Source organism: Eptatretus burgeri, chromosome 7 (assembly GCF_056783735.1).
Source record: "Eptatretus burgeri isolate ZD-2024b chromosome 7, Ebu_testis_v1, whole genome shotgun sequence".
In the NCBI taxonomy this organism is placed as follows: domain Eukaryota; kingdom Metazoa; phylum Chordata; class Myxini; order Myxiniformes; family Myxinidae; genus Eptatretus; species Eptatretus burgeri.
The window spans coordinates 60,268,841-60,294,274 of record NC_140967.1 but is presented as its reverse complement, the minus strand read 5'-3'; the positions used below and the strand labels follow the sequence as shown (position 1 = coordinate 60,294,274).

General features: G+C 41.5%; 1 protein-coding gene across 2 annotated transcripts in view; it reads left to right on the top strand.

Moving 5' to 3' along the window:
• CCDC102A (coiled-coil domain containing 102A) overlaps window positions 1-25,434 on the top strand; it is a 59,197-nt gene that overhangs the window by 18,796 nt on the left and 14,967 nt on the right. For both annotated transcript variants that reach the window (XM_085888694.1, XM_085888695.1), the window contains exons 2-3: window positions 11,821-12,788; window positions 21,683-22,054. In XM_085888694.1, the coding sequence (XP_085744820.1) occupies window positions 11,892-12,788; window positions 21,683-22,054 (1,269 nt within the window). In that variant the 5' untranslated portion in view covers window positions 11,821-11,891. The remainder of the gene's footprint in view (window positions 1-11,820; window positions 12,789-21,682; window positions 22,055-25,434) is intronic.

Below are 25,434 nucleotides of genomic sequence, written 5' to 3'. Positions count from 1 at the left end.
GCTTTAAGCACTCCAACGAAACAGTTGATAAGGAACGGCTGGCTTGGAACTAACACTTTTTTATGCAGTTGGAACTGCTGCTAAGTTTGATTCTGAAGCTTAAATTTTATAATTTGGCTTGGTTTAAGAGATTCTCGAGGTTATGGCATGTGTGGAAATGAAATAAAGCCACATATTCTGGCATCTCCAGGCATTTATAAGCATTGCAATGTATCCAGCGATTCGTAAGTATGATTATCGGGCATTCGATGATATAAGTGAGGAAAGTGCAAAAAAAGACTTTATCCAAAGGAAATCATTGCGGCCTGTTCCAACTCAAGGCATTGTTGAGCAGGCCAAAAAAAATGTCCAATTAAGACCCGAGCGAGATAACGGAGGATGCGCCTAAAGACCCCATACAGGGAGAGCAAGGTGGTCGAAGATGCGCCTAATCTAAGGAAATAATTGGATAAGGCCATGAATTATCTTTACAAGGGATGTTTAAATTAACCCAAACACCCAATTTTCACTCATGCACTCCCTTGGAGTTCCCTTAGTATGCATGTAACGTTACAGGGTTTTGGAGTTATGGAGAACACACACACACACACACACACACACACACACACACACACACACACACACACACACACACACACACTCACTGATACTCACACTCACTGATACACACACATTTATTATTACCTATGCCCCCAAAGGTGGAGGAAGTTATGTTTTCACCCCTTTCTGTCTGTCTGTTTCTTTGTCTGTCTCTGTTTGTGTACAAGATATCTCAAAAAGTTGTGGATGGATCCGGAATAAATTTTGTGGACAAATTGGGTGTGTGACAAGGATGCACTGATTAGATTTTGGTGAAGATCCGGATCCAGCGACTAGAATTTTTAAAGTGATTTTTCACCATTGAGAGATCAGGCCAAAAACTATATATCGCACAGTATCTTGAAAAGATATGGGCATAGTCAGATGAAACTTGGTGCACAGGTTGGGTGTGTGGCAAGGAAGAATTGCTTCAATTTTGGTGAAGATCTGAATCTGGATCTGGATACGGAATTATTTAATTTTTTAAGTGATTTTTCACCATTGAGAGATGGGGCCAAAAACGATATAGTACTGTATGGCATGATATTTAAAAAATGTATTGGGCCTGATATGTTCTCGTGGATCAGGTATTGCCGGGTGGAAGTATGCGCCCCATAGAGTGCCCTTGTAGTTATAGATTATTATCAAGTCCCCACCCCCTCGTCCTTTCCCACCCCCACCGGGACAAAACAACTTGTGCGTTTGTCACAACTGTTATTGAAATACAATATTATGAACCACGAGTGAGTCGTTTGGAAAGAAAAGGAAATATTTAACTGTCGAATGAGAATAGTATAGGAATGGCAATGCAACAAAAAAAAACAACCTGAAATGTAGAAAAAAAATAACCTGTGAATCCATTCGAACCTGCACATGGTTTGGCTCTGCTTTGACAGATGCAGAAACAAAGGGAGGGAGAAACAGACGTTTCCTGGCAGGAAACAGTGAGCTCTGGGAGTTCTTGACTTTTCCTCCTCATGCACACCTCAGGGATTGGTGAAGCCACGTAGCCCAGTGAAGTAAACCTCGTCTTTCTCTATCGACATCCTCAATTATCAAGCCATGCTCATTTGTCACTCACACATATACATCTTCAAGGGTCCATGTATCTATTACGTGCCGATGGAGGGGAGTTGGAGTGGGGAAAGTCGATGGAGGTGAATTGAGGAGGAAGGGAAGGGGGATGTTGAGAGACAGAGACAGAGACAGACATGGCTCCAAAAGATGTCGGATTGGCCTGTTGTTGGTGTTCCTACCTGAACTAATGGCTCACGATGCAGAGATGCCTGGTTCAAATTCCATAAACCACGTGTGTGTGTGTGTGTGTGTGTGTGTGTGTGTGTGTGTGTGTGTGTGTGTGTGTGTGTGTGTGTGTGTGTGTGTGTGTGTGTGTGTGTGTGTGTGTTCGTACATTGTTTCCTCATGTCCTTGTGATTCACACTGAAGTCTGCTGGTGTTGATCTATGTACTATGCACCTGATCTATGTACAAACTTCTCTCTGGGCTTTAGATATACTGCATGAAGTAAATAAATCAATGTGAAACACATCTGTGTCCGATATTAAGAGATCAGCTGTTTTCCATGCACACACCTGATTAAATGGTCCCATTGTGTTCCCCTGAAACTTTAAAAAAATCCAATGGCTCCATGTCTGTGATGTTTTCAGGTTTAATATTTTTTTTTCCATCCGTTTAAGCGTGATATTGTTACAAATTTGGAAGCTTACTGCACACAGCCAGGTCCTATAGATCAGCTATATCAGTAAGTATGTGTTTCTAGTTCGGGTCCCGTCCTATGTTTAATGGGTGATTAATTGTACGTGTGCTGTGAGTTATTTTGATAGTTAGGATTTAAATTAACAACAACAACTACAACTACACCTGCCCTCGCTTCCTTCCACCATCATCCACCGGCACCATTGCATGCGTGCGTGTCAGCATGTACGTGGGCGGAGTCCAGTGTGCTAGGCAGGGCTTATCTGGACATTGGTGTGCTGGCTTCACCCCAAATATGGGCACAAGTGTTTCGTGCTGGCTTCACTCCAAATATGGACATAGAGCGTTTTCGTTCTGGCTTGGCTCCAAATATGGGCATAGAGCATTCTCATTCTGGCTTGGCTCCAAATATGGGCATGGAGTGTTCTCTCTGCCCAATGAGGGAGTGCGAGCGTAGGATAAAAGAAGCGCGGGTGGACCAAAAAGGAGAGTTGGCGGAGGAATTGTCTTCTGGTCTTCGGACGTCTGGTGGTCTTCTGAAGCCAGTCGTCGCCTTCCTGGGGTCCCGCCAACAGAGCGTCGTCTCTTGTGGCCTGTGTGCCTGCGAGCCTGTCCCGCGAGGATCACCTGCCTGGGCTTGGAGCGGCATTGTGTGGTGGGATCGAGTCCTGCCTCACTGGATCGTCGAAGACTGCTCAAGGCGGAGAGGTCCGAGAATAGGCTCTGACCTCCAGCTCGCCTTTCCTCGAGCTGGAGGCCTCCAATAAAGACCTGATTGGTCCGTTTCTTTTTAGCGGTACGTGTGTGTGTGTTTGTGGCGCCAGTCTCTTAAGTAAAACTGCATAAGTGCTTGTACATAAATTGCTATTCCTTCAGTATTCGGTTAACTCTGCCTTCTTACGTGCTCCCCTGCCCCATTATAAATATCCCTTTTGTTAAATGTTCCAGCTCGTTTCTGTGTTTCTTTCATTGCCTTGGCACGGTGTGTATTGAGAGATAGCGAGGATAAATTGTTCATTTGGTCTGACGGGCCTTGGTAATCTCCGCTCGGGTTACACACAGTTCGGTAACGGCTCGTTCCGCTCGAGGTCCGTCGAGGGTGTGAATTCCCCGGTAGCTTTGTCCGCGTGGGTAATTAGGTATATTGAAGTTTGGCAATTGACCCTACCCCACGCAGTCAAATAATTGGCAATTCATAGTCCTGTGAGGGACCCGTGCCTTTTGGACTTATCCAAAAGGCACGACCTCAATTCCGGTGTGTTCGTTGGAGCCAACTCTACTGCTCCCTCTAGTGGTCGTGCTCGCCACCGATACCCGACCCCGCAACAATATAACCTTGATGTTTGTGTTTAATGTATAATGCAGTTGCAGGACAGATCAGCTATGTCGTCTACGTTTCATTCCGGATAAAATTCCATTTTATTATAAAGTACCATTGAATATCAGAGGGCATAGTGTTACATTTGTGGGGTTTATTATTTATTGATGTTGCACTTGTGGGGATGGGCTTGCAATGATGAGAAGCTGTGACTGTTAGGGTGCATCTCATGTGAAATGTCGGGTCGGCTGTGGCACCAGAATAGCTCCTTTCTGTGTTCCTTTCCTTACAATTTTATTTTTGAGAAACTTGGCCTGGGAGAGCTCTTTGAGTATTTGAGCGATTCCTCTGAGGGCTGCCTGTTGGAGGGACCATTTGTGTTGAAGAGGCTAGTGTGGAGGAGAGCCTCTCGGTGCACGTGGTATCGTGTAGTAAAGAGGGAGAGGGAGTAGAAGCAGTTGATCTTCGTAAGTATCGGTTGAGCCGACCTGAGACAATGTGCAATTTCAAGGTGTTGCAGGAATTGCTTTGGTGCATTCGTTGGTGATGTTTGAGAACACATCCAGAGAGAGAGAAGGGTGGTGGTGAGGCGTCATCCTTGTGACCTGTGGCTGCGGCGAGGCCGCTGGAACGTCAACTCAAACAGGCCTGAATTCTCTCCACCCCGAGCCCTTAAGCCAGGGGCCAGGTTTTCACAATATCGAACTAGGGGTGTGTTCCATTACCAATTGGCTTGCGATCACTGGCCAAGCCTGCCATTCCTTATCAACCGTTCCATTGGAGTGGTTGCTGGAGTGCTTAAGCTACTTGGCATGTGCAAAACAAGCTGCTTGGATGTTTGTTTGCAAGCCATGGTGATACATGGCAAAAGTACTCTTCACTGTCCCTATGCACTGTCCTTATGCACAACACAATAAAAAATACAGTAAGTCTTCACTTTCCACCATCCCGGTTAGCATTGTTTTGTTATTAGGTCGCCGATATATTAGAGAACATACTCGTTTGAAGTCGTTCACCATTCCATTATAAAGTCGTTTTACCTCTAATTTTGTACAAAACTCATGGTTTTCCTCATTTTAATGAAGCTACAGTACACATCATACCGGTGTGTAGGCCATACCATAAACATTGGTGGAGAAGCCCACCCAGATTACGTGCAGTATAGGCCTAAAATACACCAAGCTGTGCATCAATAACATTGGTGGTTGCGTCATCCTCTCTGACCTCAGGTGTTTGACAAGTACGTTGGTGATCCACCTGAATAGATGCCACTTAAACTGATGGAAACATCCTCAGGTGCATCGATAACATCAGTGGGTCCTGGGTTGAAGTTACTCGGGTGTGGAGGAAGTTGTGGTCTGGATGTGTCAGTGACTTGAAAGGATTTGAAGATGTTTTCCCTGCTATGAAGAAAGCTATCCTCGGCTTGGCCAATAAAGCGGGTATTGATGAGGTGGAAGAAGCCGACGTTACACAACTTCTACAATCACACAGAGAAGAGCTACCTAATGAAGATGGGAAGCAACTAGAGATGATGATGTTCAATTGATTTATTGAAATAAAATTTTCAAAAAATTATACTCTACATGTAAATAATGTCTTTTGTCCAGCAATATATTTTTTTCCCTGGAACCTAACCCCCCTTATTTACATCAATTCTTATGGGGATATTGGATTCGCTTAAAGTCGCACTTTTCATGAACGTAACTACAACGTTAACCAAGGACTGACTGTTCATTGAACGATGGACAAAGTTCAGGCCCCTCCTGCCTGTGTTGTGTCGTGCGGTGCCAAGCCTGCCGTTTATCAACTGATGGATCGAGGAAAGGATGGATGGGCAGACAAAACAGGTGTTTGTAAGCCATGGCGAGACAGGAGACGTCAGTGCAAATGACTTGTTTTATCACAGTTGTCATTTTGGAAAATAAAATTACAAATTGACATTCAATACAATGTTAGGTGATGATGTAAATAAATTACATATAAACTTGTGTTCCGTTGTCTTAGTTAAATCTGACAAACGTTTAAAACGTAACCTCTTCACCTCGGAGCAGTCATGCTGCACACTGCCCGGAGATGCACCCACTGGTGATGCACTTTAGAGGTTATTAGGGGACAGTTGTTTCCAAAACGCAAGCTCATTGCAGATGCTGCAGACAATGCAATGGCAGATGAAGGAACATCAAGTGGGAACTCACTTATTCATTCCTTACACCTCGTGTTCACTCTGTGAGATTTGAGTATCGTGTGTTCATGAACAACTGTGGAACTTGCTGTGAATCCACTTTCCATCCTACCCATCCATCCCTTCCCTCCATCCATTGTTATAAAGCTGAGATGAACTGAAGCTCTCTTGTGCAAAACTAAATATGTAAAACAAGACCGATTGGGGAAGGGGAGCGTTGTATGAATGTGGAGAGAAAGAGACAGCAAGAGACAGAGAGAGACAGAGAGAAACTGTTCTGCTCTGCTCTCTGCTCTCTGCTCACATCCCTCATGGTGGGAAAATTCAGACAGTCTTGTACAATGGCCAACATTCCAGATCCTGTTGATTCTGTCCAGCTGTCAGAATGTTGCCCTGAGCTTGCTCATTTAGCACAACACTTTCTTTTAAACTTTGGGGGATGAGGTTATTGAAGTGATGCATATAAAAAGGATTGCGGCATGGTATCCCCACTGTCTGAACTACAGCAGAAGGAAATAATGTATTTACTTAATAGGAGATATGACCTCACTAACTACATATTCTATGCCAGTGCTGCACCTCTTTGTCATGGACCAATGATGTAGTCTGGATATATATTTTTAATTATTGCATCACCAATCTCTTTGAATACATCATTTTATAGATTAAATGGTTTTCTTTCGTTCTCATTATGATAAGCTTCAAATTATGTGCTATCTACTTCAACCTCTCAACCTCACTCTGCTTCCTGTGCATTGTTTGATCTACGAATGCATCTTTGAAAAATGCTTTTCAGCACATGAACATGGTGGTTTTCTTCTGCCCTAGCAATATGTGTAAAACATCCTCTGCATTCTACACCCAGATGTTGCAAGCGAGAAAGTTGCTTCGAAATATGAATTGCTGGAACTGTGACGTGTTTTCCTTCACTCCGAAACGATGTTTTGATATGTTGGATTTTTATTATTATTAATCAATAAATTGGATTATCAATCTTGAGTTAATTTAAACTTCAATGCTATAGATTTGTATTTTGAAACAACAAAATGTTGTACATTATGCAATTCCGCATGAAGTGCTTTGTCACGATTGAAACCAATTAAAACTGGTAATGACCAATTAAAACATTTACTTTGGCCTTAACACCACCATTAGATTTTTTTATTCCAGGTTAAAACCACCTCCTTCAGAAGGCTTGGTTTATACTTGTATAAATCTTTAAAATGTATTCCACAACACAAAAGGTTTAATTACACAAACTGGGGTGAAACTGTTTTTCATCGAATATTGATTGCTCATTGTATACATTGTATATATTCTGCAAGGGGTGATCTTCCATATTTCCTCTTAGAAATTGTGGTCTTTAGATATTGATCTCTCTCTCTGTCTGTCTCTCTCTGTCTCTGCGTGTTTGTCTCTCGGTCTATCTGTCCATCTGTCTCTGTCTCTGTCTCTCTCTCTCTCGGTCTCGGTCTCGGTCTCTCTCTCTCTCTCTCTCGGTCTCGGTCTCTTTGTCTGTCTCTTTTTCTCTTTCTCTGTCTTTGTCTCTGTCTCTCTGTCTCTCGCTCTCCAACTTTCCTCGGGGTACATTTCTGATGGTGCCTGTCTTGTATAGTGTAAAGTTAAGATTGTAGACGTTCTTTATATCGGGATAAGTCTGCACTGTGTCCTTTTATTGTGTCTTTGTAAGTATTTGCATGCTCTTTGCTTTTATTTATTATTAGCAAATACCACCCATCGCTTTGCTGATGGGAATACTAAAAGGGGTGGGGGAGGGGGAAGAGAAAATGAAGGGGAAGGGGAGAGAGAGAGAGGGGTGGGGGATAATGAAGAGGTGGAGGGAAAAAAGAGATGGGAGGTTGGGGTGCAAGGAGGGGCATGGGAAGGGAAGACAGTGTGAGGTGAGAGGAAGGGAAGACATACGTGTGGTGGAGCGTTAATTATGATTCACACTGTCTCATCAAAATGATTCTGCATAGAATAACAGTGAAGTTGGGAAATAAATAATGTCTGAAATCCATTTTCTACCGATCATACTATACATACGGCCCGGAGAAAAACGCCGCCCGTACAGGTCCGGAGAGAGAACCCACAGGACGCATCCAGAGCCAAGCTGTCCAGACAAACACCGCCCCGACATAAACACATTAAGACCCCTTCGTCCTTTTAGACTCTGTCGACTCCTAAGAACTTATAGACCCCATTACACCCTTTAGAACCCTTACACCTCTCATATCCTTTCGATCCTCTTTGACCCTTTTTAACCCCGAATCGCTTTCGAGTCATTTTGACCTTTAACCTTCACACCTTTCAGACCTTTTAATACCCTGTAGATCCATTTGACCTTTTGATCCTTTAGACCTGAAATCACACCCCTTAGACCCCCCTAAAACTTTTAAGACACTTTAGACCTTTTCAGACCTTTCGACCTTCAGACCATTTGACCATTACAAGTTTTCAGACCTTTGACCTTTACACATTCACAACTAGAACATTTAGTCCTTTTATTTGCAATCAACGACCTTCCATTCAGGACATCCTTTCATTTATTTGCCACACAAAACAAGTCCTGGTGAGGTTCTGCAATCTCTGATTGCTCTTTCTTGTTATGACTTGTCGTACCCGCTCAAACCGGGAGGCCCGCTATACAATACACACTTACAGAAAGAATTTGCATCCCCAGGGGCTATCGTTTTTTTATCACCTAAAACCCTCCCGGGTACACCCCAAGTACAACCACCAGTTTTCAACTCATTCCATCCAGCACTTTAGGAATGCATATAACCCAAACAAAATAAACAGCCCCACAAAAAAGTCTTGAATCATATGCCATATAACAAGCATTGCCTGACTGATTAATCAAAAAGAGCGACATAACAAGCAAGTTCATTGCCATTTTACTCAACCTGATGGTTCAATAATAAACAAACAAAAAAAACATTGACTTGCGGCACAAATGCAGACGACCCCAAAGCTCTACAACCACTCAACTGCGAGACCGGTTTTATTGCTAGTTGTAGGATAACCTTTCATTTCATGTCTGATAACCCATGCAACATCAAGGTTAAAAGCACCCCACCACTTCCTATCTCAGAGGCAAGAACACCTTACCACATTGTACATCTTAAAACACCAAATACATCTCTCACCTACAATATTGGCAAAAGCAATCGATCATCTCGCACCGAATGAATTGCACCCAGCTGCGACTAGGATTATATACCAATAAAGAGAATTGCACAACTCGTCAAAAATATATAATTGAGCTTTTAAGAATAAATATTCTCATATATATAATTTAATTATTGGGTCATTCTATGTCAAATCATCAAAGAATCTGCCATCATCTCTCAGATTTTTGTAAAACTTTGGGAACCAATTGGGACCCATGAAAAACGGCAAGAACTCAAATATTTTTGCTAACAGCCTCTTAATTAGTGAGATACAGACTAACGAACTTTGGACTAATTAGCACGACGTCGCGAATTCAAATGGCCATATCTCTAAAAGTATAACACCGAGAGAGCTGGTTTTGGTGTCATTTTAAAGGTATTTTCATGCCCTATGAATTTGTCTGAGCAACATTTTCCTACCTCCAACCACAAAAAAGTTTTCACAAAATATAAACTTCAATCGTGAATCCCCAAAAAATGTATCCTTCAAATTTCCTCAAATTCATCCCAGAGGTACCTTATGATGTCAAGAAGCTTCCACATAAATTTTGTGATGGGCACTCCAATAGTTTCTGAGATATGAGCAATAATGTACATGTACGTATGGCATATAGGTTCGAAAATCAGCATTTGTAATGTATTATACAATCAATAAGTGAGTTCAAGTACACAGTGTTCACTAACCTGACTTAGGCTTTCAATTTCCTCTTCAATGCAGCAACAGCAGCACTTGTTTCTTCCCCTCAGGCCCAGTTGAAAATGAAAGTATATGATACTTCAAAGCAATTGATGGTCGTTCCCTGTGTTCCCTGTCATGGCTAGGTTAGAATGATTGTATAATACATTACAAATGCTGATTTTCGAACCTATATGCCATACGTACATGTACATTATTGCTCATATCTCAGAAACTATTGGAGTGCCCATCACAAAACTTATGTGGAAGCTTCTTGACATCATAAGGTACCTCTGGGATGAATTTGAGGAAATTTGAAGGATACATTTTTGGGGAATTCACGATTGAAGTTTATATTTTGTGATAACTTTTTTGTGGTTGGAGGTAGGAAAATGTTGCTCAGACAAATTCATAGGGCATGAAAATACCTTTAAAATGACACCAAAACCAGCTCTCTAGGTGTTATACTTTTAGAGATATGGCCATTTGAATTCATGACGTCATCCTAATTAGTACAAAGTTCGTTAGTCTGTATCTCACTAATTAAGAGGCTGTTAGCAAAAATATTCGAGTTCTTGCCGTTTTTCATGGGTCCCAATTGGTTCCCAAAGTTTTACAAAAATCTGAGAGATGACGGCAGATTCTTTGATGATTTGGCATGGAATGACCCTATTACTTTTATTGCAGAACTATGTACATTCTGAACCACCACCAAAATGAAAAATGTGTAATGGTGACTTGTTATTGTAAAACCTTTCATTACCAACCATTGTTATTTCGCTGATGTAAACTGAAGCTCTCTTGTGCAAAACTAAATAATAAGTAAAACAAGACCTATTGGGGAAGGGGAGCATTGTATGAATGTGGAGAGAGAGAAAGAGAAACTTCTGCTCTCTGCTCACATCCCTCGTGGTGGGAAAATTCAGACGGTCTTGTACAATGGCCAACATTCCAGATCTTGTTGATTCTGTCCAGCTGTCAGAATGTTACCCTGAGCTTGCTCACTCGGCACAACACTTTCTATTAAACTTTGGGGGATGAGGTTATTGAAGTGATGTATATAAAAAGGATTGCTGCATGGTATCACCACTCTCTGAACGACAGCAGAAGGAAATAATACAATCATTAATGGGAGACAGACCCACTAACCACATCGAGTACATCACTTCAATAACATATGCTATGCCAGTGCTACACCTGGTAAATCTTCAGTGTGGACCTGATGAATTAGCCTGGATTTTTTTTTTCATTTTACATCACCAACCTTTTTGAATACCATATACCATTTAACCCCAGAGACAGCTTCAGCAGCACTGACAGTGTAAAGAGTATGGCACATTAATAATCAGGTAAAGGTGTAGGGCTCGATAAATGCATTCTACGATGTTGAAAAGCAACCTTTCAGGTGGAGCTCGCATTCCAACTGGCAGCCAAGAAATGTTCTCAATAACAACCCGAAGTGTGGATCACTTACCTCAACAGATTTTAACTTTGGCGTCTCGGTCTGAACATTGTGCCACCTCGTATTTATTTTACATCGAGTTAAAAGTGGTAAAATAACATGTTGGGTGAAATATTTACTCCTTCGTGAAAAATGCTTTCCTCTTCCAATAATCATTTCATTCCCACATGCATGACCTTCAGATGAACTTGCTACATCTCTCCCAGTCTTTTGCAATTTATTGTATTATAAGGTGTACTGTGTTTTAGGGTCACTGCATGTTGTGGCTCTGTTATTATAATGTGACACAACTTGCAGCCTCGGTCCTGTATGATGCAGCACCGACTGCGTCAGATCTATGTTTTATCATCAGGGCGACTGTCCCTGGACTGCTTGAGATACCAAGATATTCCTCAATTTTCAATCTCCCTTTCACTCATCATCCCTGTCATTTTGAGAGACTGTTAAGTTCCTTGTTTACTTATTCATGAATGGCCTGTTTGTTTATTAGGATCCCAGGTTTAAATCACAAACTATGTTGATTTGGCTCTTGTCTCATAATGCACTTGTAATTCATGTAAAAGTATTGTGCACTGGTGACTACTAACATTATTTGTCCTGGGTATGATATACAGTAGGTACAGACTCCTCCAGGAGATCACTGGAGAAGAAAATGAAATAGAAAGCATGGATGGCTTTATTATTGATATGGACTATTCTTCTTTTTTCCAGAATGTAAAGCTGAAAATTGAGCAAAGAGGAGTTGACCATGTCATGCTGAGATTGGCCAAGTCACTGAAGAGATGAACCAGGCCAGAGGCCTCCGTTTCAAGGATGGGGATCAGTCCAAGAAGCAAGGTGTCTTAAGCAGCCTCCTGCAGAAGTTCACAGGTGGAGAGGGCGCTTCGCGGATTGGTCGAAGAAGCTATCAACAGCAACAGCAAAAACAGCAACAAAAACAACATCAGAAGCAGCATTGTATGCTTGGATCGAATCCATCTGACTCTTCTTACCAGCAAAATGAAGATGCAGTTCGGATCACAAGCCCACGAGGACGACCCGAGGTACGAGCCTCTGTCTGTGGCCAAGGCTGGTTGGGACCTAACCATGGTTGGCATTTGTCAAGCAACAGCAACTCATGCTCTCCAGTTGAAGCACTGCGCCCACGAAGCTTCAGTCACGGCCGCCAAATTCATGGACGTCTGCAGCCATCATCTCCAGTTGTACATATCCCAGCACCACAACCCCAGCTCTTACTGTCAGTCTCCCCACCTCATCGCCCACTCAGTCCCCCACGACCCTCAGTCACTATTCTTAATGCCCACGCATCCCACCCCATGGCAGTCTCTCCATTGGGCTATGGTGAAGCAAGCCCACTTGAAGCATATCCTTCACCAATGGGCTATGCATTGCCAGAACAGAACTCAGCTGCACCTCAACCTCCAAAAATCCATGAAGAAGATTCCTTTCGAAAGAAGCAAATAAATAGAGTGAATCTTTCTGGAGTAGAGGTTCAGTGTGGTGGATGGCAAGGTGGGGTTATGGAGGAAGATGATGAAGATGATGAGGAGGACGAAGAAGTGGAAGTAGAGGAATGGGAGAGACGGCTCGATGAGGCACAGAGCCGAGCCTCGCAGCTGGAGAAGACGATGCGTTGGTGGTCAGATTGTGCTACAAGTTGGAGGGAGAAATGGGGCAAGGTTGGGTTTGGATGTTGGTGGGAATCCAAGGCTGGGAATATATTTTTTAACTTGGTGTAGACTGCAAGTATGATGGCCAACCTGGTACAATCATTGCATCCCACTGAAGCATGCTCACTCTAGTCTTTCATTGTTACAATATTGCAACTCAGGCTGTGCCTGTGGCTATTCTTGTCGGCAGCACGCTGCTTGGATGATAATACATGAGCAAGCCATTGTATTGTTTCAGCCAATGAGAAACCTGTATCCGAGTGTTTAATCAACGATTGATGCTGAGTTTCATTAAACAAGACTGAAATGAGAGTTTGTAGGCTTCGTAGGTCACAAGTTATCACATCATGTGATGATTGTGATGCGTCTCGGTAAGGACAATATGATTCAGCGGAATTTTGTTGAAGCGTCTTTCCATTATATATTAGAGTCGAGTGCCGTTATCAAAAAAAAATACGCAAATGAAACAGGCTAGAACATTCCAAAAGGGTTAGCCTGTTTGTGTTCTCAAACACTGGTCCATGATGTGGGGAATAGCAGATGTGTTTGTCCATCATCTATCCCACCAATGACCGTGAAATTAATGTTGCAGTACATTGATCAATTTTTGTCTTGCATGCGGTTTTATGTCAAAGCTCCATTACAAGTCTTGGATGACTGCTTTAAAAAAAAAGAAAAAGAATCAATTAAAGTCCAATGTTTTGGATGAAAATGGTAGTAAGAAGAGATACAAGAAAAAGAATCAATTAAAGTTCAATGTTTTGGATGAAAATGGTAGTAAGACGAGATACAAGAAAAACAAAAAGAATCAATTAAAGTCCAATGTTTGGATGAAAATGGTAGTAAGACGAGATAAAAGAAAAAGAGTCAATTAAAGTCCAATGTTTTGGATGAAAATGGTAGTAAGACGAGATACAAAAAAAATAATCAATTAAAGTTCAATGTTTTGGATGAAAATGGTAGTAAGACGAGATACAAGAAAAAGAAAAAGAATCAATTAAAGTCCAATGTTTTGGATGAAAATGGTAGTAAGACGAGATACAAGAAAAAGAATCAATTAAAGTTCAATGTTTTGGATGAAAATGGTAGTAAGATGAGATACAGAAAGAAAAAGAATCAAGTAAAGTCCAATGTTTTGGATGAAAATGGTAGTAAGACGAGATACAAGAAAAAGAAAAAGAATCTATTAAAGTTCAATGTTTTGGATGAAAATGGTAGTAAGACGAGATAAAAGAAAAAGAATCAATTAAAGTTCAATGTTTTGGATGAAAATGGTAGTAAGACGGGATACAAAAAAAAGAAAAATAATCAATTAAAGTCCAATGTTTTGGATGAAAATGGTAGTAAGACGAGATACAAAATAAAGAAAAAGAATCAATTAAAGTCCAATGTTTTGGATGAAAATGGTAGTAAGATGAGATAAAAGAAAAAGAATCAATTAAAGTTCAATGTTTTGGATGAAAATGGTAGTAAGACGAGATACAAGAAAAATAATCAATTAAAGTTCAATGTTTTGGATGAAAATGGTAGTAAGATGAGATACAAGAAAGAAAAAGAATCAATTAAAGTCCAATGTTTTGTATGAAAATGGTAGTAAGACGAGATACAAGAAAAAGAATAGATTAAAGTCCAATGTTTTGGATGAAATTGGTAGTAAGACGAGATACAAGAAAAAGAATCAACTAAAGTTCAATGTTTTGGATGAAAATGGTAGTAAGATGAGATACAAGAAAGACAAAGAATCAATTAAAGTCCAATGTTTTGGATGAAAATGGTAGTAAGACGAGATACAAAAAAAAGAAAAAGAATCTGTTAAAGTTCAATGTTTTGGATGAAAATGGTAGTAAGACGAGACACAAGAAAAAGAAAAAGAATCTGTTAAAGTTCAATGTTTTGGATGAAAATGGTAGTAAGACGAGACACAAGAAAAAGAAAAAGAATCTGTTAAAGTTCAATGTTTTGGATGAAAATGGTAGTAAGATGAGATACAAGAAAAAGAATCAATTAAAGTTCAATGTTTTGGATGAAAATGGTAGTAAGACGAGATACAAGAAAAAGAAAAAGAATCTGTTAAAGTTCAATGTTTTGGATGAAAATGGTAGTAAGATGAGATAAAAGAAAAAGAATCAATTAAAGTCCAATGTTTTGGATGAAAATGGTAGTAAGACGAGATACAAGAAAAAGAAAAAGAATCTGTTAAAGTTCAATGTTTTGGATGAAAATGGTAGTAAGATGAGATAAAAGAAAAAGAATCTGTTAAAGTTCAATGTTTTGGATGAAAATGGTAGTAAGACGAGATACAAGAAAAAGAAAAAGAATCTGTTAAAGTTCAATGTTTTGGATGAAAATGGTAGTAAGATGAGGTACAAGAAAAAGAATCAATTAAAGTTCAATGTTTTGGATGAAAATGGTAGTAAGACGAGATACAACAAAAACAAAAAAGAATCTGTTAAAGTCCAATGTTTTGGATGAAAATGGTAGTAAGATGAGATAAAAGAAAAAGAATCTGTTAAAGTTCAATGTTTTGGATGGAAATGGTAGTAAGACGAGATAAAAGAAAAAGAATCAATTAAAGTTCAATGTTTTGGATGAAAATGGTAGTAAGACGAGATACAAGAAAAAGAAAAAGAATCTGTTAAAGTTCAATGTTTTGGATGAAAATGGTAGTAAGACGAGATACAAGAAAAAGAAAAAGAATCTGTTAAAGTTCAATGTTTTGGATGAAAATGGTAGTAAGATGAGATAAAAGAAAAAGAATCAATTAAAGTTCAATGTTTTGGATGAAAATGGTAGTAAGATGAGATAAAAGAAAAAGAATCAATTAAAGTCCAATGTTTTGGATGAAAATGGTGGTAAGACGAGATAAAAGAAAAAAAATCAATTAAAGTTCAATGTTTTGGATGAAAATGGTAGTAAGACGAGATACAAGAAAAACAAAAAGAATGTTAAAGTTCAATGTTTTGGATGAAAATGGTAGTAAGATGAGATAAAAGAAAAAGAATCAATTAAAGTTCAATGTTTTGGATGAAAATGGTAGTAAGACGAGATAAAAGAAAAAGAATCAATTAAAGTTCAATGTTTTGGATGAAAATGGTAGTAAGACGAGATAAAAGAAAAAGAATCAATTAAAGTCCAATGTTTTGGATGAAAATGGTGGTAAGACGAGATAAAAGAAAAAAAATCAATTAAAGTTCAATGTTTAGGATGAAAATGGTAGTAAGACGAGATACAAGAAACTTTAACTCTGGAGGAGGCCAGTTGGCCCATCAGGTTTATGCAGTCATGCTAACATCTTAGTACTCCCCCACATCCCCACTAACTTCCAGGTACCTATTCATCTCGATTTTAAAACGATTCACTGACTACTGTCACTATCCTTGCAGAAAGACCAGGAATGTCTTGCTGTTATGTTTAAAATTCTTGACATTTCTTTTCATATCCTCTTTTGGCCTGCCTCGTTATTTTCTTAACTAGTCTCTGTTTACTCCTATACCGACCGATGTGAGTCAGACTCTAGTCCTGTTATTTTGTCATTAATAAATGCCTTCTGCTTTTCGTTAAAAGACTACTTTCCTCCCTGCTCAACAACCCTGGTCTCTTTCTTCATCTACCTTCCCTGCACTCTGCACCCTACACATTTTCCGCTTGAAGGTTGCCCATTTCTCTGATGTAGCCTGCCCACATGTTAGCTTTTCCAAATCTAAAACACATAACTCTCTTCTCATACCTTCAAAGTTTGCTTTCCTGAGATCAAACAACCTTACCTTACTATGCCAAACTCCACATCTCAACAATACAGTTGCACACACGGTGTTGTGGTCACTTGTCCCCAGATGTTCTCCTATACCTCCAAAAAAGATCTAATACCACAACCCCCCCCGCCCCCCCCCCTTTCATGGGCTTTTCCACAAACTGTTTTTAAAAAGCAATCCTGGATTAGATTGAGAAAATCCTCCTCGGTTCTGCTCTTTCCCCGTTCCTGTACCCAATCTATCCCGACCAAATTTAAATCCCCCATAATCAACCCTCTACCCTTTCCACATTCCTTTCTGAATTCTACATAAACCATTCGCTCTTGCTCTTCCTTCACACTAGGATCCCTATCAGCACATCTGACAAGTATCTTACTATTCTGGCAATCACTAATCATGATCGACACAATCTTCTACATTCGGTCCCTCCTTCATGTCATTCCTTTCTCTTGATTATGATATTGTATTTTACCCAGATTGCTGCACCCCATCCCATTTAGCCTTTCCTATCAGACCTATACATCTTGTATCCTTCTAGTCCTACCCTCCAACTACTCTCCTCATTAAGCCAAGTTTCACTGCAACTACTGTCGGACCCTACTTTTCACGGATTCGCTAATCACGGACCCCATGTATTTGCGGGTCGTAATGTGTGACCTGCTTCTATGTACATTCACACTTCGCGTATTCGAGTTTTTTTAATTGTTTGTTTAATTTTATTAACTTATTTATTTTTAACACTTCAGGACTGGTCTCCTATATCCACATGGGAAATTGGAAATTAGCCAAAATCACAGCATTACATTAAAAAAGGTGCAAAAACGTATCCCCTTAACTACAACCCAATTAGCTTACTGTACTTCCAATCATCAGCAAGGTCATGGAATCCATCATCACAGTTGATATAAAATCATTAATTTTCTCCAACAGCCTCATCTCAGATCATCAATCTGGATTCAGACCTGGTCACACTACCCTGGACATGCTGCCTCTACTCTCCCAACAATGGTGGAGGGTCTCAATATCAGACATGATATCAGGGCCATCTCTCTGGACATATCTCGAGCTTTTGATGCAGTCTGACATCCTGCCTTGCTCTCCAAACTGTCTGCCTATGGATTCCAAGGCCAACTCCACTCTTGGATTACTGACTTCCTCCACTCTCATAGACAACGTGTGGCCCTCAACGGAACCCTTTCATCTCCTCTCCCTGTCAAGGGTGAAGTACCCCAAGGCAGTGTTCTAGGCCCCATATTATTCTTAATCTTCATCAATGATCTCACTGACTCTCTGGAAAATCCTCTTTATCTCTTTCCTGATGACTCCACTCTCTGCCATGACATCTCTCATCCTTCTGACAGATAGGCAGCAGCCTCTTCCCTCTCCTCAGACCTTGACAAAATCACAAACTTTCAAACAGAATTTTGCTTATGTATCCATATTGTCCACCTCTTGCGTTCTCCTTTACCCCTCATCGTTACCTGCATCCCTTGTTTGTCCATCTCCAACTACTTTCTCTCTCTCCGCCCTGCTGTTGGCGTTTCCCTTTTCTCCTGCTGTTCCCTTATTATGTTGCGTCCTGATTTATTCAGTGTAATCATTCATCCACAAGCCCAGACCAAGTAAAAACAAGCGAACAAACAATGCCTGACGTTCCCGGATTCCGACATTCGTGGCATTTTTCAGGAACGTATCCCCCGCGAATAGCGGGTCCGACAGTATATCGCACTCCACGCTATCTACTTTAGTGTAAAGCTATAACATATTATTATTTAAACTCATGACGTTGGTATAAAATATCTTTAACATTTCCCCTCCTGCAACCACCGTTTCTTGCCTGCCCCACCAACCATGCTAACAGCAGCAGTTTCCCCAACAACAGAATCTCCACTCTCCTCTCGCCCAAAAAGCCTCCATTCTCTCTTCAATTTCCACGTCAAATTTCGATGCCCCCTTTCTGTTTAGTCTGTTGCCATCATTGTCGAAACGCTCAATCCCTTTGCCTCTTATCCATGATGAAATCACGGAGGGTCTGTTTCGCTTGAGGTGTTAAAGTCCTTGCAATGTGGCTTCGATTCCCACTGCCCAAACGTTTGGTTTATTTTCAGGAGCGGGTAGTGACTAATTATGTTTTGTGTGGAAAAGCTCCCCTGGAGTAAAACTTGGAGACCGTGATGGCAAATTCAGATCATAGTCTAACGGAGAACTCAAAACAGCTCACTCCAAACACCTTGCTGCTGAAGATGCATTCAATTTACAAAAACTGCTTCCGCAGTCTATTTTGATTTATTTAATGCACCGGACTCTTTGCAGAGCATTTGGTGCTGCTGAAGCAGTTTCGTGGCAGCAGTTATACTGGGTGGTTTGCCTAAAGCAGTAGTTGGGGAAACAATTTGGAATTTGTTCAGTGTGCCGGCATTAACTTGCCTACTCTTCATGAAGGACACCATGGGATCTTTAACATCCAACAACTAATGCAAGCAGAAGGATTTCCCATTTAACGTCCATCCGAGGCACAGCACACGCATTACTGGATCGCCCTGCCTCCAAGACACCAGCATGATGCTTTATAGCTGAGTCGATATTGGAACTCAGGCTAGACAGCTCAGAGGCGAGTGTGCATACATCTCGGCCATCTTCCCAGCCTCGTTTAGGTGTGCATAGATGTCAAACAACAAACAGACAAACCCACAAACAACCAAATAAACAGACACTTCTCAAATTTTACATATTATATAGTATGATGATTATTGTGATTTTTTTTTCCAAAATTATTTTGAGAGAATTACAATCAGGGTAGCAGCAGAAGGAGTAGGTAGGTTTTAATTGGAATTAGATAGGTACCTAGAAGCTTGAGGGACATCGGGGAACAGGGATATTGCCAGAACTTCTCAGTCGCTGGTGTGTGAATGGGTTATGATTTCTGGGATTGGTGCAGAGCAGGCATGATATACCGAATGGCTTCCTCTTGCGCCAAAGTCCCTTCTATATCCTTGTATAATTTTGGCATTTGTTGATTCCTTTGGGTGTGCTGGTAGGATAGCTCGGAGATATGTGCAATCATCTTTGAGCTGGAGCTGTCAAGCTTGGGTTTGAACCTCAACTCAACGATATAAACTATCATCCTGGTGGCTTCGCAGGCAGGGCAATGCTATCAGCCATCCTTGAAAGAATATTAAGCTGGAGGACTAGTCTGCCAGCCCGATAGTTTATTGGTAGACATTAAAGATTACACTTATCAGTGCCTTATTATCAACAGCAGACAGTGGTAGCCTTTCGTAAAGGTATCTGTAACTTTTATCAGTCTTCAGCTCTTTCGTAGAGTTGATGAATTATCGCCAGAACTGTGGCTAGATTCCAGCCAATCAAATTATTGATTAGATTCTTGCTTTCCAAACTGGCTGCCTATGGAATCCAAGGCCAACCCCACTTTTGGATTACTGACTTCCTCCACTCTCATAACCAGCACGTGGCTCTCAACGGAACCCTTTCATCTCCTCTCCCTGTCAAGGCTGGAGTACCCCAAGGCATTGTTCTCGGCCCCATCTTATTCCTAACATTCATCCGTGATCTCACTAACTCTCTGGAAAATCCTCTTTATCTCTGCTAATGATGCCACTCTCTGCTGTGATGTCTTTCAACCTTCTGACAGAGAGTCTGCAGCCTCTTCCCTTTCCACAGACCTTGCCAAAAATTACAAACTGGTCAAACACTTGGAATATGTCTTTCAATCCTGAGAAATCCCACACACCCTGACTCTCTCTCTCTCTCTGAAAGGACTGTACCACAAATCCTTCCATCTACTTTCTCAACAACTGTCTCAAAGAGGTTCAGTCACTCAAACACTTGGGTCTTACTCTCTGCTTGGGCAAGCCACATTTCAAAGTTGGTCTCCAAAGCCAGATGCCGACTGGTCATCCTCCATCATGCAATGTCCTTCCTGAGCACACCTGAGCTTCTGTCCACCTACAAGGCTTTCATCTGCAGCTTGATGGAGTACTGCTCTACCCTAAGAGCTGGCTCCCCTGCCTCACTCGCATCTTTCTCAACTTGATGCTGTGGAAACAAAGGCTTTCAAGATCATTATATTCTCATGCAATGAAGCTGAGTCTATTGGCCTATCAATTCACCATCGCCGACAGGTCGGTGGCCTCTCTGTCTTCTTCAGCCTCATTTCTGGTCTTGCACCCTCTGCTCTCTCTCTCTGTGCTTTGTCCCCTCTAAGTATCTGCAACAATCCCCTCCTTTGTCCCCACCAGCAACCCTTTCCTTTGTCCCCACCAGCAACCCCCTTCTAGTGAAACTGCCTAAATCCTGAACCACTGCTCAACTCCACTCACTTATTCCTCTCTTTTCCCACCTGTTGGACCACCTTCTACACTCTCTTCAATCTCATTCTTCTCTCCTGGTCTTGAAGACAACTTTTCACCACCATCTCAGGTCATCCTCCATCAAAAGCCATGATCTTTTCTAAACCCATTAAATCCATTCTACACCCTCCCAAAATTTTGCTTATGTATCCATCTTGTCCACCCCTTGAGTTCTCCCCTAATCCTCTTCGTTACCTGCATCCCTCGTTTGTCCATCTCTATTTACCTTCTCCCACCACCTCGCTATTGGCATTTCCCCTTTCTCCTGCTGTTTCCTCTGTTATGTTGTGTCCTGGTCTGTTCTTTGTCCTAGTTCTGTGTCCTAGACCGTGTGTGTGTGTGTGTGTGTGTGTGTGTGTGTGTGTGTGTGTGTGTGTGTGTGTGTGTGTGTGTGTGTGTGTGTGTGTGTGTGTGTATGTATGTATGTATAAAACACAGGCTGGTTCAGCCAGCTGGTTTCTGAAAGACTCAAGTGGAACTGTTCCCCTTGGTTAACCCCACTATAAGTTGGGAATCGTTGGGGGTCATTACATTAATTTTGGTGATAAGACCATGTATGCTTTTAAATGATCATGTATGCATAAATACTCTATCATCATGCTGCATATGCTTTTCAAATTGGAACTTCGAAGGTCAAAAAAAGTAGAAATGTGGGTAATTCAAAAAGGGAAAATGATTGTCAAATGGCTTTCTGATGTCTCTAACATGGAAAGGTGTTATCGATGTTTGCTGGAATTCAAAACTCAACATTAACCCTTTCACCCTCCACAATGGGCCATAGGTACGAGATGAACGAAATGAGGCACGGGAGGAGAGCCGCGTGTTGCAAGCTCAAATCACAGGTCTGCAGAGGCAGCTAGCAGAATGTACCCATGAGAGGGATGCCGCAGTCAGTGAGGCTCTTGCGTTGCGTGCGACACTCTCTCCCTCGCATGGAGCTGGAGCTGGAGCAGCCACGTGGCTGGGTCATCGGTTTGAAAAAGAAGATCAGGACGGTGAAGCCAAAGGCTCATGGTGGAGTGACGGTGAACTGGCAGGACATATAGCAGCAGATCTTGAAAGCTCCTGTTGCTCGACTGACCTCACTTCTTGGGAGGCCGAGGAAAACTGGAGCTTGGTGCTCAGTAAGGTGTCGGGGAAGAGTCAGAGTGAGGTGAGGAATGCTGTTACTTTTGTTGCGATTTTGTTGACATGTTATATTTCACTATCTAATAATGTGATAGACGGGGGGAGGGGGGGAGGGGGAATTGCAATGTACTGACAATTGGACACAAAATGCAAGGAAATGACCAACATAAGAGGATTGAGAGGAGGGGAGGAACCACAGTCTCCTCCAAGTAAGATGTGTTTGAGTTAGGTAGGGTGAATGGGTGGGTAGAAACCAAGCTGTGGAGGAAAAAGGATAATATGAGATGGTGGTACATTCCTTGCTTGAAGTCCTGGAGTAAAGGGTGGAATTGAACCATCTCCAGAAGGACAAATGTTTTCCCAATGTCAGTTCATTGCTATTTTGCCCTCTCATTTTTTCTCTCCATGATCATCGGTCCTGTATAAAAACAAGATTTGGTCGTGTACATTGGTAGTGAAAGGATTGCCATGGCCTGTGCAGGAGCATGTGGTGCAGGTTGTTTATACGTCATCACGTAGTAGGTAACACGATGCCATTTTTTCATTTCTTCCCGTCTCTTGATTTCTCAGGGGTCGGAGCAGGTCCATGGTTCTCTGCAGGCAGGATGGTCTTTTCTGTGTTTGTCACATGATGTGCAGCATCGATTTAATAGAGGAGTAAAATTACAGTTTAACCTCAAACAAATTTCAACAGAGTGTTTTTTTAGATCCTCGTGGAGGATCTCCAAGTCTTACTCACGTTGTTGTTCTTCATCTTCTTCTTGTGGACTTTTTTTGTTTCACAGCCTACAGTTTTCATCGAAACTCCCTGAAACTTGGCAGATATATGTAAAAATACCCTGCGCAGACAGTAACCATCTCCGATTTTGAAAATTCCTCCTAGAAAAAAAAGTTATGACGTCAAAATATCTCCGCTAATGGAAATCGCCTAAAAAATTATCTCCGAAACTGGGCAAGCTTTTTGAATTCTGTTTGCGGGAATCGAACAGGGCATCAGCAGAGATGAATTGCCGCACATATGATACATCACTATGACGTCATATCAATTTTTATGACGTCATTCCTATTTTTTGACATTTTTTGTTTCACAACCCAGAGTTTTCATCGGATCTTCGTGAAACTTACCATGCATATGCATAAAGCCCACGTGCAGCCAGTAAGCATCTCCGATTTTGGAAATTCTTCCGAGAAAAAAAGTTGACGTCATAATATCGCCGCTAATGGAAATCGCCTATACCATTATCTCCGAAACTAGGCAAGCTGTTTGAATTTTGTTTGCGGGAATCAAGCCGGGCATTAACACAGATAATAATTTAACGTAAACCTGATACATCACAATGACGTCATATTCTTTTATATGACGTCATCATTAAGAGGACAAGGATCTTAGCTCATTTGAGCTTGTTTTTCTTTCACTTGTATGCATTACAGAGTCACCATCTGAGCAACGTATCAATAGTCTTCTGAAAGGAATAGGTAAGGGTACTGAAAATAGGTATTATATAATTCAAGAGGTAGTCTTGTAGCTTGTAACGAATGAGAGGGATCTGGGGATGGTAATATATACAGGGGGGGGGCATGAGCAGACAGCACAGTGCCAGACAGCTAAAGGTAAAGCTCATGGGGTTTTATGTTGCATTCACAGGGGGATAAATGATATAGCAAAAGATATATTGTTAAAACTGTTTTGGAATTTGGTGAGGTCTCATCTGGAATATTGTGTTCAGTTCTGGTCTGAGTCTGAGGAACGACATAGTTGCTACAGAGAAGGTACAGCATAAAAGCAGTTGCAGAGCGTTGGTGCTGCCTGAGCAGTTTCCTTGGCTATTGGGCACAATCCTGGACGGGTCGCCACTCCGACACAGGATACCAGCATGCTGGTACTCATTTTGCCAACCTCGGAAGGATGACAGGCCGAGTTAACCCCACCTGGTATTAATTCAACAGCTGAGCAGGATTTGAACTCAGGACCCTTGGATGCATAGCCCACCACTCTAACCGTTAAGCCAACACCAGGCATATAAAAGCAGTGATCTTCACTATTTTTTAGATGGGACCACTTTTTCCGATAAGACATCAGTGTGAGAGCTGCCACTGCCTGCAGGACTCCAAAATGGCTGCTATTAGGTCCCGCCTCCACGTACTATTTTGTGTTGTTGTGGTTACTGGGCTGCAAGAATAATTGTTTGCATACTGCCATTACTGATGTAGTGATGGTACTTTTACGCTTTGCATTGGAACATTCATTTGAAACCATTGGGTCAATTCGATAGCATTTATGGCGGATAATAATGGGGTGTTTCTACATTGTGTATTATTGGCTGCATGTTTGGGACTGCACTTTAGGTCACCAGGGGCCGCCAGTGGCTCATAGGCCGCACAATGAAGAACGGGTATAGAGCACCCAGGCTGATCCTGGATGGCAGCTCAAGGAGACGGGACGTTATCTATATTATAAAAGGAGCTGTGTCTGTCTATCTGTCTGTCTGTCTGTCGTGTTATAACTTGAGAACAGATTGACGGATTTCAATAAATCCAATGACGGTGGATTCAGGCAACTCTTGGGAAAGTTTGTGATGGGGGGGAAAAAAATTGTTTCTTTTTTTTGATTGGTATATAGGCACACATGGCGAAACTGCAAACGCCAACTTTCTACACTGGTTATCCCTGCACTCCCAGGAATCCTTCTTCTTCTTTCCCTATTGATTAGCCATCACAGCAAAGATTGGTATTTCCATCAGCGAGGCGACGGCTCTTATAGTCTAGAACATTATAAAGGAGATGATTATGAGGCGTTCTGATAGTGGAGATAGTGAAAGGTATGGACAAAGTCCAGAATATTCTTTCAGCAAATTGGACACTGATAGGACAAGAGGGCACAGTTTAAGAGTGAAAAGAGGAGAGTTCAGACTGTAGTAAGGCAGGGGTCTTTCACTCGGAGAGTGGTGAGTGCATGGGATGGTCTTCCTGCAAGGGTAGTGGCAGTAGAATTGGTGGTTGTTTTAGAATTTAGTTGGCTAGCTCTCTGGAAGTTGTGGAGATTGGGGAGTACCAATATTTTAAGATTTTTGGGACAAAATGACCCCTGTGGTGAACGCGGCACCTTAATCTCCTGAACTAAATGTAATTACGAACTAAAGAGGGTGAGTTATAAAGTATCCGTGATATATTTTTTATTGAAATAATATAACTACAATTGAGCATGTACAAGAGAATCATTTTTCCACATAGTTCCCCGCCTTTTCAACACACTTAGTCCATCGGTTCACAAGCTTCTGTATGCCCTCAAAAAAAGTGTTTTTGGCTGTGTCACATGCCACACATGCACCACTGCTTTCACTTGTTGGCCACTGGCAAAGTGGCGGTCTCTTAAAGCATCTTTGAGTGGACCAAACAGGTGAAAGT